Here is an 18,748-nt window from a genome sequence, read left to right as displayed (position 1 = left end):
TAGTAATTTTTTTTTAACCAACCTTTGTAGGTGGTGGTTTTAAGATAACAATTTCAATTTTCCTAAGTTTTCTTACGTTAAGGATGATCAGTACGAAATTCCCTTCATACTGGTCTTGGAACTCAGGAGGTATGACACGAGTTACAGATTTGCTTGCAGTGTTGGGATGATATTGTGGTTAAACAGTCATCCTAAAGAAACTGAGCTCATGTGTGAGTCAACAATAAAGCATGCAGTATGCTATTTAAAAACCATTATTGCCGCAACTTAAAAGGGTCGTTGATCAACATATCAGTATATTAAAGGAGAAAAGAAAAGTTTATCTTTGTCTAGCACTGAAGAGTTAGAATTAATGTTAACTGACTGCCACCCAGCCTAATGTAAAATTGAATATTGATTCCTTTTGAAAATAATTTTTTAAACATTTTTATCAGTATATACAATGTGTTTGGCATTAATTGATAGCATAGGAGAAACCCTTGATGAGGTTTTAACTAAATTTTATTGAGCATCCATTATGCATGATAATCTGAAATATTCATTAATTAGTTAATTTCTAGGCATCAAAAGCTTTCCCTTTGGGGGGCTGGTTTTTTTTTGTTTTTTTTGGTTTTTTTGCGGTACGCGGGCCTCTCACTGCTGTGGCCTCTCCCGTTGTGGAGCACAGGCTCCGGACGCGCAGGCTCAGCGGCCATGGCTCACGGGCCCAGCCACTCCGCAGCATGTGGGATCTTCCCGGACCAGGGCATGAACCCGTGTCCCCTGCATCGGCAGGTGGACTCTCAACCACTGCACCACCAGGGAAGCCCGGAGGGCTGGTTTTTTGAAAGATACTGATTGATGATCTATGTAAGCAGTATGTAAGCAGTACATAGTGACTTCTAAGATAACTTAAAAACCTAAGGCAAGAAAGAGAGTTAAATATAGGAAAAGGAATAATTAGGGGTTAGGCAGTGTGGCTCTCTCTCTCTCTCTCTCAGGGTTAGGAGTTATGGAAGAACTTTTGTGGTTGTCTAGATGAACTTTTGCTGCTGTCTTGTCTCATGTTTCAGGTTGTAGAAAGTTTTAACTGTTGACAGAGGCACAGTTGGTTGGCTGTGTCTAATTGTCAGTGACCAAAAGCAATCAGAAAAAGGTAGCTGATTAGAATAAAGCAGTTATGTCCCCATGGGAAACCAACAAAACCTTAAATGGTAACTGAAACTAACTTAGGGAATAACTTTTGCCTGTATTTATGGAATGAGGGCACATCTTATTTTTCTAATTTGGAAAATATGTAAGCAGAATTGTAAAATCATTCAGGTCCCTCTTTTGACTTTCTGGTCAACTTTACATAGACTTAAAAGAAATCTTACTTATAGGGAAGGTTTTCTGAAACATAGAGAAGGCTCTTCAGTATGTCACTTAACAAATGCCCATCAGGCCTGGTCCTGAAAGCTGGGAGTACAGTGGTGAGCATCAAAGGTATCTTCTCTGTCCTCTTAGAGCCTCCAGTTTAATGGGGATACAGAAAAGTAACTAATTACAAGGTAGCGGGGTAATGTAGTATAGATGTATAGGGTGCTCTGGGGAATATAGGGGAAGAATTCTTTTTTTTTTTTTTTTTTGCGGTACGCGGGCATCTCACTGTTGGGGCCTCTCCCACTGTGGAGCACAGGCTCTGGACGCGCAGGCTCAGCGGCCACGGCTCACGGGCCCAGCTGCTCTGCGGCATGTGGGATCTTCCCGGACCGGGGCACGAACCCATGTCCCCTGCATCGGCAGGCAGACTCTCAACCACTGTGCCACCAGGGAAGCCCGAGGGGAAGAATTCTTAACAAACAACAGGAGGAGTCCGAGAAGGCTTCTTGGAGGAAATGACATCTAACCTGGAATCTGAAGGATTGCTAGAAGTGAGCCAGACTAGGGAAATGAGAGAACGTTATAGGCAGAGAGAAAAAAACATAGGTGAAGGCCTGAAAAGTAAGTGAGAGAGAGAATTTGGTGAATCCAAGGACCTGAAAGAATTTTGGTATGCCTGGATCAACACAGCTGTGTTTGTGTGTGTGTGTGTGTGTGTGTGTGTGTGTGCATAGGTGACGTGAGAGTGGTGGAGCATTTGTGATTGATAAGTCAGGCAGGTTCTCTTACATCGACCACATAAGAGTCGCGCTGTAAGAAGCAACAACCTCTCCTCCTCCTCTCTGCCATCTGCTCGGCAGCCGCAAAACAGCAGCTATGTGTGAGTGCATCTCCATCCATGTTGGCCAGGCTGGTGTCCAGATCGGCAGTGTCTGCTGGGAACTCTGCTACCTGGAACACGGCATCCAGCCCGATGGCCAGATGCCAAGTGACAAGATGATTGGGGGAGGAGATGACTCCTTTAACACCTTCTTCAGTGAGACAGGAGCTGGCAAGCATGTGCCCAGGGCAGTGTTTGTAGACCTGGAACCCACGGTCATTGATGAAGTTTGCATTGGCACCTACCGCCAGCTCTTCCACCCTGAGCAGCTCATCACAGGCAAGGGAGATGCTGCCAATAACTATGCCTGAGGTCACTATACCATTGGCAAGGAGGTCATTGACCTCGTCTTGGACCCAGTTCGGAAACTGGCTGACCATTGCACAAGTCTTCAGGGCTTCTTGGTTTTCCACAGCTTTGGTGGGTGAACTGGTTCTGGGTTCACCTCCCTGCTGATGGAACATCTGTCTGTCTGTTATGGAAAGAAGTCCAAGTTGGAGTTCTCCATTTACCCAGCCCCTCAGGTTTCCACAGCTGTAGTTGAGCCCTACAATTCCATCCTCACCACCCACACCACCCTGGAGCACTCTGATTGTGCCTTCATGGTAGACAGTGAGGCCATCTGTCATCTGTCGTAGAAACCTTGATGTTGAGCGCCCAACATATACTCACCTGAAGAGGTTGATAGGTCAAATTGTGTGGAGCCCTGAATGTTCATCTGACAGAATTCCAGACCAACCTGGTACCCTATCCCCTTATCCACTTCCCTCTGGCCACATATGCCCCTGTCATCTCTGCTGAGAAAGCCTACCATGAACAGCTTTCTGTAGTACACATCACCAATGCTTGCCTTGAGCCAGCCAACCAGATGGTGAAGTGCCACCCTCGCCATGGTAAATACATGGCTTGCTGCCTGTTGTACCGTGGTGGGACGTGGATCCCAAAGATGTCAGTGCTGCCATTGCCACCATCAAGACCAAGCGTACCATCCAGTTTGTGGACTGGTGCCCCACTGGCTTCAAAGTTGGCATTAATTACCAGCCCTCCACTATGGGACCTGGTGGAGACCTGGCCAAAGTACAGCGAGCTGTGTGTATGCTGAGCAACACCACAGCCATCGCTGAGGCCTGGGCTTGCCTGGACCACAAGTTTGACCTGATGTGTGGCAAGTGTGCCTTTGTTCACTGGTACGTGGGTGAGGGCATGGAGGAAGGAGAGTTTTCTGAGGCCCGTGAGGACATGACTGCCCTTGGGAAGGATTATGAGGAGGTTGGTGTGGATTCTGTTGAAGGAGAGGGAGAGGAATACTAAAGTTAAAATGTCACAAAGGTGCTGCTTTTACAGGGAAGCTTACTCTGCTTTAAACATTGAAAAGTTGTGGTCTGACCAGTTGATTTGTTCAAACATTTAGAGAAGAGCTAACACCTATCCTTCTCAAACTTTTCCAAAACATAGCAGAGGGATGAACACTCCCAAACTCATTCTACGAGGCCACCATCACCCTGATACCAAAACCAGACAAAGATGTTACAAAAAAATAAAACTACAGACCAATATCACTGATGAACATAGATGCAGAAATCCTCAACAAAATACTAGCAAACAGAATCCAACAGCACATTAAAAGTATCATATACCATGATCAAGTGGGGTTTATCCCAAGAATGCAAGGATTCTTCAATACATGCAAATTAATCAATGTGATAACCCATATTAACAAATTGAAGGACGAAAACCATATGATCATCTCAATAGATGCAGAAAAAGCTTTCAACAAAATTCAACACCCATTTATGATAAAAACTCTCCAGAAAGTAGGCATAGAGGGAACTTACCTCAACCAATGAAGGCCATATATGACAAACCCATAGCCAGCATCGTTCTCAGTGGTGAAAACTGAAACCATTTCCACTAAGATCAGGAACAAGACAAGGTTGCCCACTCTCACCAATATTATTCAACACAGTTTTGAAGTCCTAGCCACAGCAATCAGAGAAGAAAAAGAAATGAAAGCAATCCAAATCAGAAGAGAAGTAAAACTATCCCTGTTTGCAGATGACATGATACTATACACAGAGAATCCCAGAGATGCCACCAGAAAACTACTAGAGCTAATCAGTGAATTTGGTAATTTAGCTATAAAATTTGGTAAAGTAGGATACAAAAGTAATGCCCAGAAATCTCTTGCATTCCTATACACTAATGATGAAAAATCTGAAAGAGAAATTAAGGAAACACTCCCATTTACCATTGCAACAAAAAGAATAAAATACCTAGGAATAAACCTCCCTAAGGAGACAAAAGACCTGTATGCAAAAAACTATAAGACACTGATGGAAGAAACTAAAGATGATACAAACAGATGGAGAGATATACCATGTTCTTGGATTGGAAAAATCAACATTGTGAAAATGACTATACTGCCCAAAGCAATCTACAGATTCAATGCAATCCCTATCAAACTACCAATGGCATTTTTCACAGAACTAGAACAAAAATTTCACTATTTGTATAGAAACACAAAAGACCCCGAATAACCAAAGCAATCTTGAGAAAGAAAAACGGAGCTGTAGGAATCAGGCTCCCTGACTTCAGACTATACTACAAAGCTACAGTAATCAAGACAGTATGGGACTGGCACAAAAACAAAAAGATAGATCAATGGAACAGGATAGAAAGCCCAGAGATAAACCCACGCACATATGGTCACCTTATCTTTGATAAAGGAGGCAAGAATATACAATGGAGAAAAGACAGCCTCTTCAATAAGTGGTGCTGGGAAGACTGGACAACTACATGTAAAAGAATGAAATTAGAACACTCCCTAACACCATACACAAAAATAAGCTCAAAATGGATTAAAGACCTAAATGTAAGGCCAGACACTATCAAACTCTTAGAGGAAAACATAGGCAGAACACTCTGTGACATAAATCACAGCAAGATCCCTTTTGACCCACCTCCTAGAGAAATGGAAACAGAAACAAAAATAAACAAATGGGGCCTAATGAAACTTCAAAGCTTTTGCACAGCAAAGGAAACCATAAAAAAGGCGAAAAGACAACCCTCAGAATGGGAGAAAATATTTGCAAATGAAGCAACTGACAAAGGATTAATCTCTAAAATATACAGGCAGCTCATGCAGCTCAATATCAAAAAAACAAACAGCCCAATCCAAAAATGGGCAGAAGATCTAAATAGACATTTCTCCAAAGAAAATACACAGATTGCCAAAAAAAACATGAAAGGATGCTCATCATCACTAATCATTAGAGAAATGCAAATCAAAACTACAATGAGATATCACCTCACACCGGTCAGAATGGCCATGATCAAATAATCTACAAACAATAAATAAATGCTGGAGAGGGTGTGGAGAAAAGGGAACCCTCTTGCACTGTTGGTGGGAATGTAAATTGATACAGCCACTATGGAGAACAGTATGGAGGTTCCTTAAGAGACTAAAAATAGAACTATCGTATGACCCAGCAATCCCACTACTGGGCATAGACCCTGAGAAAACCATAATTCAGAAAGAGGCATGTACCACAATGTTCATTGCAGCTCTATTTACAATAGCCAGCACATGGAAGCAACCTAAGTGTCCATCGACAGATGAATGGATAAAGAAGATATGGCACATATATACAATGGAATATTACCCAGCCATAAAAAGAAATGAAACTGAGTTACTTGTAATGAGGTGGATGGACCTAGAGACTGTCACACAGAGTGAAGTAAGTCAGAAAGAGGAAAAGAAATACTATATGCTAACACGTATATATGGAGTCTAAAAAAAAATGGTTCTGAAGAACCTAGGGGCAGGACAGGAATAAAAACGCAGACGTAGAGAATGGCCTTGAGGACATGGGGAGGGGGAAGGGTAAGCTGAGACAAAGTGACAGAGTGGCATGAACATATATACACTACCAAATGTAAAATAGATAGCTAATGGGAAGCAGCCGCATAGCACAGGGAGATCAGCTCGGTGTTTGCGTCCACCTAGAGGGGTGGGATAGGGTGGCGGGAGGGAGATGCAAGAGGGAGGAGATATGGGGATATATGTTTATGTATAGCTGATTTACTTTGTTATACAGCAGAAACTAACACACCATTGTAAAGCAGTTATACTCCAATAAAGATGTTAAAAAAAAAAGAAAAGATTGATGAGTCACGGTTAGCCCCAACTCGTTTTTTTTTTGGCGGGGGATGCTTACTGGGAATAAATATATGCTCTCTACTGATATATAACTGTGTAACTGGGACTAAAGAAGAAATTGATACTGTTTTTGTTTTTTTATGGTTGATTGACAGAACCTGATTTAGAGATGCAGTTTTACGTTTTTACAAATAACTTTTTTTATGTATAACTTCATGTTGTACGTTCTAGTTAGATCTTCAGTAGAATTCTTAAGCTAATCCTAGTTCAGATTATTTCTGTGTCCCTCTTCAATCCTTTTTAACTACCTTTAGAGGCAGAATTGAATTTGTAGTATGGGTCTAGTGCAGAATTTTCCCATGTTTTCTTCCGTCTGGTAACACACCCACCTACACTTACCGAGAACTATATGTAGATCAATTGGAGAGGTGTATCTAAAATGTTTTTTTATCATCAGCCTATCTCTCATAGTTTGTCAGTGACTTATGAGGTTAACTATGAACTAAATATATTAGCACTTTATTGCCAATATATTTTGTAATGTGAAATAAACTAGAGAAGTGTGTGTGTGTGTGTGTGTATGTGTGTGTGAACTTACTTTTATACAAAGTATAATACCCAAGCTATCCTCTGAATCTTTTAAAAATGTGTGTTTTCTGATTTTGCAGTAGTATGGTCTAGTGGACCAAATTAAACCTTGAGTTGGATTGGGAAATAGTGGAAGTTATTTTATTATATATCTAAATATATATTTTTTTTCTCAGGAGAAACCTGGATTTATAATTTAATTCTTCTAGAATTTAGGTTCATATTTTCTGTCATAATTCTCCAAGATAGGTTTGGTTTGTTTGTTTTAAAAGATGAATAAGCCAAGGTGCAAAGATTATATAGCCCTTTAAGGTGACACAACTAGGTGATAATCAAAATTGGAATCTCTAAAGACTTAGTAAAGTTCTGATAATGTGGTAATCTTTTTGCAGTAGAAATTTGAAGGCTGGCTTGTCTTCAAAAAGATAAAATGCAACATGATGATTAATACAATAATTAAATATAAACAGATTGCAAAAGATTGAATCAGAAATGCTTAACCTTTATGGATCCTACAGTATTAATTATGATACTGAGATGGTGTTTATTCTCTAGTAGTCTCAGAGTTTAATAGTCACGTGCTTGTTGAATGATGGAACACTGTGCACCTAGATAGTCTTAGGTATTTTTCAGGACGCTTTTTTCTCCCCTCTATTTTTTTTTTTTTTTTTTTTTTTTGCGGAATTCGGGGCCCCCCACCGCCGCGGCCTCTCCTGTTGCGGAGCACAGGCTCCGGACGCGCAGGCCCAGCGGCATGGCTCACGGGCCCAGCCGCTCCGCGGCACGCGGGATCCTCCCGGACCAGGGCACGAACCCATATCCCCTGTATCGGCAGGCGGACTCCCAACCACTGCGCCACCAGGGAAGCCCTCCCCTCTTTAATTTAAGTCAATATTATTATCATTTTTTGAGGAAACCAAAAGGCTCATTAATTAGTGAACACTGCAGATCACTTTTGTCAATTTACCTGTGTCAAAGACCTGTAGGAAGTAGTGACAGAAGAGCTTCTATTAGTGTTTTATTTTAAAGATTTAAAGAATGCTTGTTGCTGTTTATTTTTTCTCTGCCTTTTGATCTTCCATCATAATAATGCTTAGATTCCGTAGATCAGTGGCAATTCTTCAACGAATATTTATTGAGCATTATTAGAGCTGAACACTTTGTAGCTGTAAATAAGGCAGGCTTAGTCTTGGCTGCCTTGGAGTTTATAATCTAGTGGAAAAGACGGGCTTTAAAGTAGTAATTATATCAATATTTAATTTATTGCAATTAGGGTGAGTTTTTGAGGGAGAAAGACTTTGAATAAGTTTCTGGTGGTATTAAGAGACCTAAGCAAAATTCAAAACCATGGACAAGGATTCTTTACTCTCACGCTGAATGGCCATATCCCACGTTGTCCCAGAACCCGAAGTAATTTAAGCTGAATTTAAAAAGAAAGTCACAGACAATCCTGTGACAGTTCTGACCTTCTTTAAGGAATCGGGGAAAGTGTATTACTCATGTTTACTTCCTAATGTGAAAGAGAGCTGGAAGAACCAGCCAAAAACTTGGGTTGGGGTGGCATTTAATTCTTCTGTCACACTCCAGGTCTATTGAATCAGAATCTCCAGGAGTGGGTCATGTACATCTTTATTCCTCGGTCATTGTGATGATCAACCAGATGTTGGAAGCACTTGTTAAGATAGCCCAGGAATTGATTGGCTGCTGAATTAGAAAAAGACCATCAGTTTCAGCTGTCCTAATATCCAAATGATAGTAGAATTTTGCTTAGAACTTAGTTTATAACTTAGTTCTGAGTATAGTGTGGTAGACATTGGCAGTGCCCGTATTTTGTTTTTAAAGAGTAAAACTGCACCTTTGGATTGTCAACAGTGGTTGCCCAGTTTAAAACTGCATGTTAAAGTTACCTTTTGTGTGAAGTTTTCTTTTCTTTTTTCCCTCAGGAACTAAACAACTTAAGCATATTTTATTAAAAGATGTGGACACTATTTTTGAATGTAAATTATGCCGCAGTCTCTTCAGAGGATTACCAAATTTAATTACCCATAAAAAATTCTACTGCCCACCAAGTCTCCAGATGGATGACAGTAAGTTTTATTCATATATTCAATTATGCGTTTTGCTATGTATTCTTGTACTACAACTGTACATTTATGTTAAAATGGTATCGATGTCTAGTTACAGATAATTTAGTGATAGAGAATAAGATAAAATACTTGACTCAATGTTATATTCAGTTTCTTAAATAGATACTTTCATATCTGTTTTTCATTTGGATTTTGCTAAAGATATATGAGGTTAGATTTTTGAGTATATTTATTTGTATTAAAGTATTGGATATTGTTTTTGAATGTTTATATGGACTATACAGTTTATATCCAGGATTTTTGTAAGTTAAAATATTAATGCTTGATGAGGGTGTTGGTATTTTTCCTCCTTACTTCTTAACAACTTGTTACCAGATATGACTCATCATTAACTTAGATTCTCCTTAAGTAAATGAGAAGGTTGGAAATAGAGCAAAGAATGAGTAAATGAGTTGATTTTTTTGGTAATTGTAGAGAGCATTAAAAAATACTTGTTAATCTTTCTAGTGTTTTCTGGGTCTTGATTTGAAGATCAGTTTTATTCTCAGTGAAGTTTATTAGAGAGGTCATTTTATCAGAAATTAGATTGTGTTATGGGCTAACCTGAGATCTGAAATAGCTTTATGTGATAAAGGCAGGTAGTAGCCTAACAAAGTCTTTGTGGAACCAAATGTTTGTTGAATTAAGCATATTGCCTCTGTATGATTAAGTTGCAGTATATATAATGGTATTATTTTCTTGCTTTAAAGAATAATGTAAATTCCTTAAAATATTTTAATAAGTAATAGGTTACTTTCATTATTTCTTGTTCAGGGGTTTAACTCTTGTGGACTTACAAAATATAGAATTTATTTTGTTAGTTTGATATTACAGTTGCATTATGGATTTTGTGCATTTTTCTGCTTAACCTTTTTGGGATGGAAATGGAATGCAGAACTCCAAATATCAAAAGTACTGCTTTAATTATTAGCATGAAGCTTATTTAAAGTATATTATAGGACATAGATGAAACAGAAATTTCATATTTGTCTGGAAACTTTCCCTACCACTGTTAGATCTTATTATACTTCTTTTTATCCTTGAAATATAAATGAAAAGGTAGTCTATAGAGATAAGTTTCAAATCTAACCTTTTAATTAAAGAACTAGTAGGAATTTAATTTCCTGGTAGTTATTCTTTGTTATTTTTTGGTGTGAACTAAAGTTTAGTTGAATTTTAGAGGGAAATAGATAAATGGATTGCTGTATTATTGTGTACTCTTCTGCAATACTTATTGTAGAAATACTTCTGTGAAAGTATAATTCCTCTTATAGATACCACTTTATCCATTTTAAAAAGAAAGATTAGTAGACTAGAAGAGCTATGATGAGTCATTTCTTGATTTATAATTAGATACCAGATTTGATGCTATACTTGTAGCTAGATTTTAACATTGTATGTAGAAACATAACCAGTGTTAGACAACTCTGTTACAATAGGAATATTAGGTTGCCTACAGACGGTGCAATTATTGCACAGATAAATAAAACTAACTCTGTTTTTGGAGTTAATCTGTAGTTTTTAATCATTTGTTTTAATAGGTTGCCATGTTAAGAAGACATGTAATAGGACTGAATTTAGCAAACACTTCTATACATCCTGTCATTCATGTTTATATATTTTCCTATAAATCTTCTTCATTTTTCATAAGATGTTCAAATGTCCCTATACAATTATATGAGATTATTTATTATGGATTAAGTTAATAGGAATGCTGTTACGTTTTCTAAAAAAAAAATTATTTTTATATGTAGTAACATGCTTCATGATGTTTTATCCATCTTGGGTTATGAGAACTTTGATTTGCCTTTGCTAGCCTAAAAATATGAAATATTATTTTATTGTTTAGGATACCCATGTGCTTAAATATTTTATATTAAGGGCCCTTATTAGAAGTAACTCTTCAGATTGCATCTATTCCTTAACATTTGTGTACCATGATGAGATTGTAAATTAAAGCAAATTTTAATTTAATTAATACTTGTTTTTATACTCATGAAATACTGAAAAGTAGATAATGCTCTTGTAAAAATAAATGCAAACCAGTAATAAATTTTAAAATAGAGGTTCATAATACATTTAAAAATATTAGAGGGCTAGAGCAGGCTAATTATTTCAGATTAAAATGTTGTTTTTTCCTTAACAGACCTTCCTGATGTAAATGATAAACAAAGCCAAGCCATAAATGATCTCCTAGAAGCCATATATCCAAGTGTGGACAAGCGAGAATACATTATTAAGCTAGAACCCATAGAAACTAATCAGAATGCAGTGTTTCAATATATTTCAAGGACTGATAATCCTACTGAAGTCACAGAGTCAAGCAGTACTCCTGAACAGCCTGAAGTTCAAATACAGGAAACTAGCACTGAACAGTCTAAAACAGTTTCAGTTACAGACACAGAGGTGGAAACTGTAGAGCCCCCTCCTGTTGAAATTGTTGCAGATGAAGTTGCACCTACATCTGATGAACAACTGCAGGAATCACAGGCTGACTTGGAAACTTCTGACAATTCTGATTTTGGTCACCAGTTGATATGTTGTCTTTGTAGAAAAGAATTCAATTCCAGACGAGGTGTTCGTCGTCACATTCGAAAAGTACACAAGAAAAAAATGGAAGAACTAAAAAAGTACATTGAAACACGAAAGAATCCAAACCAATCCTCTAAAGGACGCAGTAAGAATGTTCTAGTTCCATTAAGTAGGAGTTGTCCAGTATGTTGTAAATCATTTGCTACAAAAGCGAATGTAAGGAGGCATTTTGATGAAGTTCATAGAGGACTAAGGAGGGATTCAATTACTCCTGATATAGCAACAAAGCCTGGGCAACCTTTGTTCCTGGATTCTGTTTCTCCTAAAAAATCTTTTAAGGCTCGAAAACAAAAGTCGTCTTCAAAGGCTGAATACAATTTAACTGCATGCAAATGCCTCCTTTGCAAGAGGAAATATAGTTCACAAATAATGCTTAAAAGACATATGCAAATTGTCCACAAGATAACTCTTTCTGGAACAAACTCTAAAAGAGAGAAAGGCCCCAATAATACTGCCAACAGTTCAGAAATAAAAGTTAAAGTTGAACCAGCAGATTCTGTAGAATCTTCACCCCCTTCCATTATCCATTCTCCACAGAATGAATTAAAGGGAACAAATCATTCAAATGAAAAAAAGAACGCACCGGCAGCACAGAAAAATAAAGTTAAACAAGACTCTGAAAGCCCTAAATCAACTAGTCCGTCTGCTGCAGGTGGCCAGCAAAAAACCAGGAAGCCAAAACTTTCAGCTGGCTTTGACTTTAAGCAACTTTACTGTAAACTTTGTAAACGTCAGTTTACTTCCAAACAGAACTTGACTAAGCACATTGAATTGCACACAGATGGGAATAACATTTATGTTAAATTCTACAAGTGTCCTCTTTGCACTTATGAAACTCGTCGGAAGCGCGATGTGATACGACATATAACTGTGGTTCATAAAAAGTCATCCCGTTATCTTGGGAAAATTACAGCCAGTTTAGAGATCAGAGCTATAAAAAAGCCCATTGATTTTGTGCTAAATAAAGTGGCAAAAAGAGGCCCTTCAAGAGACGAAGCAAAACATAGTGATTCAAAACACGATGGCACTTCTAACTCTCCTAGTAAAAAGTATGAAGTAGCTGATGTTGGTATTGAAGTAAAAGTCACAAAAAACTTTTCTCTTCACAGATGCAATAAATGTGGAAAGGCATTTGCCAAAAAGACTTATCTTGAACATCATAAGAAAACTCATAAGGCAAATGCTTCCAATTCACCTGAAGGAAACAAAACCAAAGGCCGAAGTACAAGATCTAAGGCTCTTGTCTGGTGAGGAACAGTTACAGAGTTTTGCTTTTTTCCCCCCATCGAACTAAAAAAATCATTTGACCATAATTTATAGCTGGTTCCATTTTAACACATTTGCTTCCATATATCTTACGGCAGTGGGAACTGCAAGAGTAATGTGCATATCGCATTTACCTCTTCAGTGACCTTTATACCAGTGGCTTGGGAACAAAAGTTAACTTCAGAACTTATCTTCCACAGGACAATGCAATATAGTTATAGGTAGATGGCACAGGGTCAGTGATTTCCTCTCAATGTTGTAAAATATATACATTTATATTGGCTTATGTTTACAATAGAAGTCTTCTGTTTAACTAACTTTGCACAGGTTTAATTTGATTCAGTGACTTAGTCTACTAATTAATACATTGTAGGAAGTTAAGTATATTAGAATGAATTTGTGAAGGCGATAATTATAGGAAAAAAGTCTTTTGAGGCACTGTAATTATTGTTAAATTAATCTGTGATGGCTAAATAAAGTGCTGCACTCAGAAAAAACAATCCCCAAATTGAATTTAGAACAATTAGCATTTATTATTTACATTTAACATAGTGCTTCCAGGCAAAGGGGGAAACTTGATAAACAAAAGTTTGGGTTTATTTTTCCTTCTCCTTGGGAGTATGTGTTAGTTCCTGTTTTTCAGTTTTGATCTTTGGAAAAAGTGATTGTTTAGGTCCCCTATCCTCTTATTTTTACCTTTTTGTTTAAATAAAGTTTTGGTGATCATTTCAACATAGGTAATATTATTAAGGAGGGTTTTTTTTTTTTTTCTCCTGTGGTTGTGTGTTGCAAGAAAAATAAAATTCCTATTGGGAAGAAAGAAAAAAATATTAGTTTTTTAGAGGGTTTTGGAACAAATGTAGATTTTTAAAATGCAATATGAAATAAGGAGTAGACTTCCTGTACTTGTTTTTGCAAGTCTCTCTATATTTTTAAAGTTTACCTTCAGTACCTGTGTCCCTTGTATTAATGCATTTAATATATTTAATTAGTATTAAATTAGTTTTGGATTCAGGTTCTAAAGCAGTATACTTAGTTTGAGTGCTGAGTAGGTTAAATGTTGTGGTTTGATTATCACACATTTTTTTATTTGTGTGGAAAACTTGAGATGAAACCATCCTTTAGAAGTCATTTACTATTGTATTATTTTGAAAATAAGGTTTTATTGGTAAACTCAAAAGTGTTCATTTATTCCCATTTCTCCTCAGATAACTTCAAGTGATGTACGAAAAGGTTTGGAGTTCATTTTTGTGGAAAGACTTTAAATTGGTGTTAGAACCACTAAACATCTTCAAATGGTACTATGAGGAAAAAAAAAAGAAAAAAATTTGATAAATATATGACTGTAACTGCTGTTTTCTGACTAAAATAATAACCATCTAACCACTTGTTTCTAAGGCACTGCCTCTTCCAGCACTTTCAAGTAGCTGTGACATTTTGTATTGTCATCACAGTCCATCAGCTAACCACCCCTGTGCATTTGGTCTACAGTTTCTACAAAAATGCTGCAAATTTTGTTTTCCAGCAGTTTGTTGATTAAGTGATCAACAACCTGAAGAAAATATCACCACTGGTGATTTTAATTAACAAAGACTTTATATGTTAGCGATTTTAGTTCCACTTTATTTGGCAGAATTTTTGTCTGGATTGTACAGATATATAATTTCCTAGTGGGCGTATGTTAGGACCAAAAGACAAATCTCAACACATTATAAATATTTAGCCTACTAAATATTTGTAATTATTTTTACATCCATTTATTTCTAACTTGTTCTATAGCACTTAAATATTTGAGAATTTCATTCTAAAATATATACTATAGGAAACTTCCGGTTCATTTTCATCCATGGATCATCACATTCTTCATTTGTAAACATCTGAGGTTTTTATGAAAATTAAACATTCCCCTATTTTTCTTTAAGTTTCATTCAAAGCACTTTAATGATAGATGCAACTTAATTTTTCAGTTTTTTTTTAAAAGACCACACATTTACTAATGTTAATATGAAGGTAATAAATAGCTTACTGCTATTTTATGGATGCAGACAATCCCTGCACAACCACTTCTTATAATACTAGTTTATTTCTTTAAATATTGCTAAAAAAGGAAGATTGGGGTGTAAACCCTGATTCTTTTTCTCTCCCAAGTAAAATCTTAAATGACCACTTTAGATAATATTTGATCCCTACTGTAAAATTTAGAAAATAATGAATTTTTGTCCATTTTTGTAATCAAGATTTTAGGGAAAACAGAAGTACATTTATCTTTAATTAAATACTGGGCAGGTTTTTGTGTATCAGTATTTTGTACTTTTTAGGGAATATTTTATTTTTTAGTAATTTTTGTCAAATTATAATTTTAAAAGGTACAGCAGAGAATATACCATGTTTTTATATAGGTTCATCCCTGTACTTAGGAGGGACCCTGTCCATCTATATACTTTTTGTATAAAATTTTTAAATGTTGAAGATCCACAAGGTCATCATAAAATGCTTTCATAGCTAGAAAAACATTTACCCTTCCCAGTGCTTTGCACTAAAATATACTGTGAAAGGAAACTAGAAAGACTGTAACTGTTGCTGGAAATGTTCTATATTGAATGTACATGCTCTTGTTGGAAAAATGTACTATATGTGATGGAAATAAACCAGACTCGAAGTTATTTCAGCTAGATGTGCTTCAACGAAGGTGCATTGGTTGAAACTTAAATGTTTTATTATCAAATTTAAATTTATTCAGTGACTATGAGCAGCTACACTTGAAATTTATCCTGATAGTTTTATTTTTAAGAATTAGAGTGATAATTTCTCTTTAATTTAAAAACAGATTTACTTTTCCACATATGGAAAACTTGTACTTATAGGTCTAACTTTAATGATTAATAGTGTAATATATTTAGGGAACTAAATGTGTAGGTGTTATTTCATTTATAAACCATCTTCATTAGTTGCACATTATTAAACCTGTATGTTTGACTTTTGCAAGGTGTTATCTTTTATGCATTCCTACACACAAGACATATTCCAAAGGTATTTTCCAGACTTAGGTACCTATAACAAATGGAAAGATACGAGGATTCCTAAAAAGCTTGGGGTAGCTCTTTGCTGCAGCCTCTCGTGTGTATGCCAGCCTTTTCCTTTCTGCTTTACTTGTTAAATACTGTAGGGAAGAAAGAGAAATATCCTGATGTTGGTGGAGGAGAGCCCAATTGCTGCAGTTCCCTTACTCCACTCACCTGTTTCCACAGGACCTTTCACATACAGTTTGTCTCTACTGTCGTAACTTTAGAGCCACAGAGCAGGAATTTAGGAGGGGTCATCAAGGGTTCCAAGGACTGTAAAAATATTTTATCTGGGTCATAGAGAAAAAAATAGCATTATGTCAGGACTTGTCTAAATTAGAAGGGCCTAGAGAGATTAAGAATATTTTATCATAATAGCCAAATTAATGGATCATGGGAAACATAGGAGTTAGAGACTAAGCTAGGACCAGTTAAGTAGAATGAAAAGTAAGTGATTAGAAATTCCTTGTTCTTCCTATTCCTTTCTGGTCTTCATCCTTTTTGGTTTTATTTTGACTCGTGAGGTTTGTCATCTCAGAGGATCAGGCTTGAGGGTCTTGAGAAGAGGCCTAAGAAATTTGTGCCAGAAGCTTTTCTACACACAGGCTGTATAAGCAAGTATTTATAGTACTTTCTGTTGTCGTTGGGGGGAGTAGTGAAGCAGGTAAAGAACCATCAGAAACTCCTTATTTTATATTAAGACCTATTTCTGGCTACAAATTACATCCACTTTTGCTGCAATTTGATCAATTGAGAGTTCTTCTATAGAATTCAAATCATCTTCCTTCCTGAAGATACCTTTTATTCCTAAATTTGGTGGAAGAGGAGAAACAGTAAAAGGTATGGCTTGCGCTTCAACTTCATAAGTTTGTATAGTGCAAGCAAAAGCTGGATGAAGTATAGCTGACACTAAGCAGGTGTTTTGGGTTTTGTTTTGTTTTTTTCTGGCCATGCTGCCCAGCTTGTGGGATTTTAGTTCCCCGACCAGGGATCAAACCCTGGCCTTCGGCAGTGAGAGTACGGAGTTCTAGCCACTGGACTGCCAGGGAATTCCCTAAGCAGGTGTTTATTATAACATGCAGATATACCTTGCATGCACAATAACCGTTTTGGCGGTTCATGTCTCTTTCCCCTCTTTACTCCCTACTTCAAGAAGGAAACCTTGAATGTATACATTCTTGAACAATATATAAATTATCCATCCTTAATTTTTAGCCTAGTTATATATATATATATATATATATATATATATATATATATATATATATATGTATATATATATAAAAGCCAAATTTTCGGTTGACACAGATTGCTTGTATTGTTGAAAAGTACCTTCACATTTTTTTAGGAATATGTATTACATTGCCTTATGGTCAGTAGGCTGTTCTACTCAGTTTGCTTTAAAGAGCCTGTGGATGAGGTAGTGGGGAGTTTTGTGGTTTTACTACAGTTTGAGGCTGCAGGTATAGAAAGAGGAGTTTCCCAGTAGGTATTATGGCAAGTAGGTATGGAGATAGAAGCACAAGTGAATATCATTTCCTGCTGTGAAGTTGTAAAAGATCTCTTCAAATAGCATGACCACTGAAAATGAGATTTGAAATGCTTCTAAAACTTTAGAAATTAGGTCTCCAGGTTTCTTGTAGTGGCCCTTGGAAATATTCTAGTTCCTTAGTTAGGAGTTTTAGAATTTACTTTTCTAATGGAATCCTTAGATTATCAGGATTATGATTCAGACACAGTCTCGTAGTTGATCAGTGGCCGAGCTCTAAGTTAGGGGCAGCATGATGTCGGCTGTGGTGTTAGACAGAATCCTTCTGTACTCTATGCTATTCTTTTTCTCTCCTCTGACTTCAAGAGCTAGTGGAAACCTCAAGATTGAAAAGGAGTAAGGATCAGCAATCTTAAGTACGGCTGTTAGTTGTTTGGTTTCTAAGGCATTAAGCACATGTTAGACGGCAGAATAAAATGTGTTTCACTTAAAGTCACCTACAATTATTCTGGCTTTTCTAACTTTCCAAATTCCTTCCTTCTCTCTCTCATAATTTGTTTCTGTACCCTTTTTCTTTGACCTCAGTTCTGAGCTTCCAGCTCTTATCTTTCCTTTTTTCTCTTCTGGTTAATTAACAGATCATTAGTACCAAGATAGCTAAAACATTTTTTTGAGAAGGTAAGAGGGTGGAATCACAGCTCATTTCTTCCTGAATCTTTATCGTTCTACACCTGTCAGGTTTATTATTTATTTTGAAGCTTCTTTCTCTACATATGTTCACCACTATCATACCACAAACAGAGGGGAACTTAATGAGCACCATAGGTGCATCTGGTTCAGAAAGTGCCCGGAGTTGGAGGTTTTGCTGTTTGTGTCCACTCAGCAGAATTAATTTGCTTGACTGTGTATTTTTGAAGTCAGGGACTATGTCTTGATAATTTTGTTTAGTGCCTAGCACGTTTTCATGTATATCCAGGCACTTTAAATAAATGTTTGATAATGATGTTAAAGTAAGTAGTAGCCTTTTCCATCTGAATTATGCTGTCATATACTTTGAGGCTTTGGGTCTTACTTTCCTAAACTTTTATCATCTCAATATTGATAGATTTAATTTATTTTAGAAAGTGCCACCAGTACTAAAATGAGACTTTATGATAATAAAGAGAATTCTTAGTATTAGTTGATAGTAATTAACGTGTATAGAGTGCTTACTGTATACCAAGCGCTTTGCTAATCCTTTATATG

General features: G+C 36.8%; 1 protein-coding gene and 1 pseudogene across 2 annotated transcripts in view; both read left to right on the top strand.

Annotated features, from left to right (window-relative positions):
- The window catches only part of ZNF800 (zinc finger protein 800), a 53,424-nt gene that overhangs the window by 11,075 nt on the left and 23,601 nt on the right, over positions 1-18,748 (top strand). Inside the window, exons 4-6 of one of the 2 annotated variants that reach the window (XM_060108206.1) lie at positions 8,912-9,055; positions 11,241-12,933; positions 14,161-17,209. In XM_060108206.1, coding sequence (XP_059964189.1) covers positions 8,912-9,055; positions 11,241-12,933; position 14,161 — 1,838 coding nt within the window. In that variant the 3' untranslated portion in view covers positions 14,162-17,209. Of the gene's footprint in view, positions 1-8,911; positions 9,056-11,240; positions 12,934-14,160; positions 17,210-18,748 lie in introns of those variants that run through there. The other variant, XM_060108205.1, reaches the window with a different exon arrangement.
- LOC132495953 (tubulin alpha-1A chain-like) lies at positions 2,218-3,614 on the top strand (annotated as a pseudogene).

This window comes from Mesoplodon densirostris, chromosome 9 (genome assembly GCF_025265405.1).
Source record: "Mesoplodon densirostris isolate mMesDen1 chromosome 9, mMesDen1 primary haplotype, whole genome shotgun sequence".
Taxonomy (NCBI): Eukaryota; Metazoa; Chordata; class Mammalia; order Artiodactyla; family Ziphiidae; genus Mesoplodon; species Mesoplodon densirostris.
Note: the sequence above shows the minus strand (reverse complement) of the source record. Positions and strands in the feature narration are given on the sequence as shown.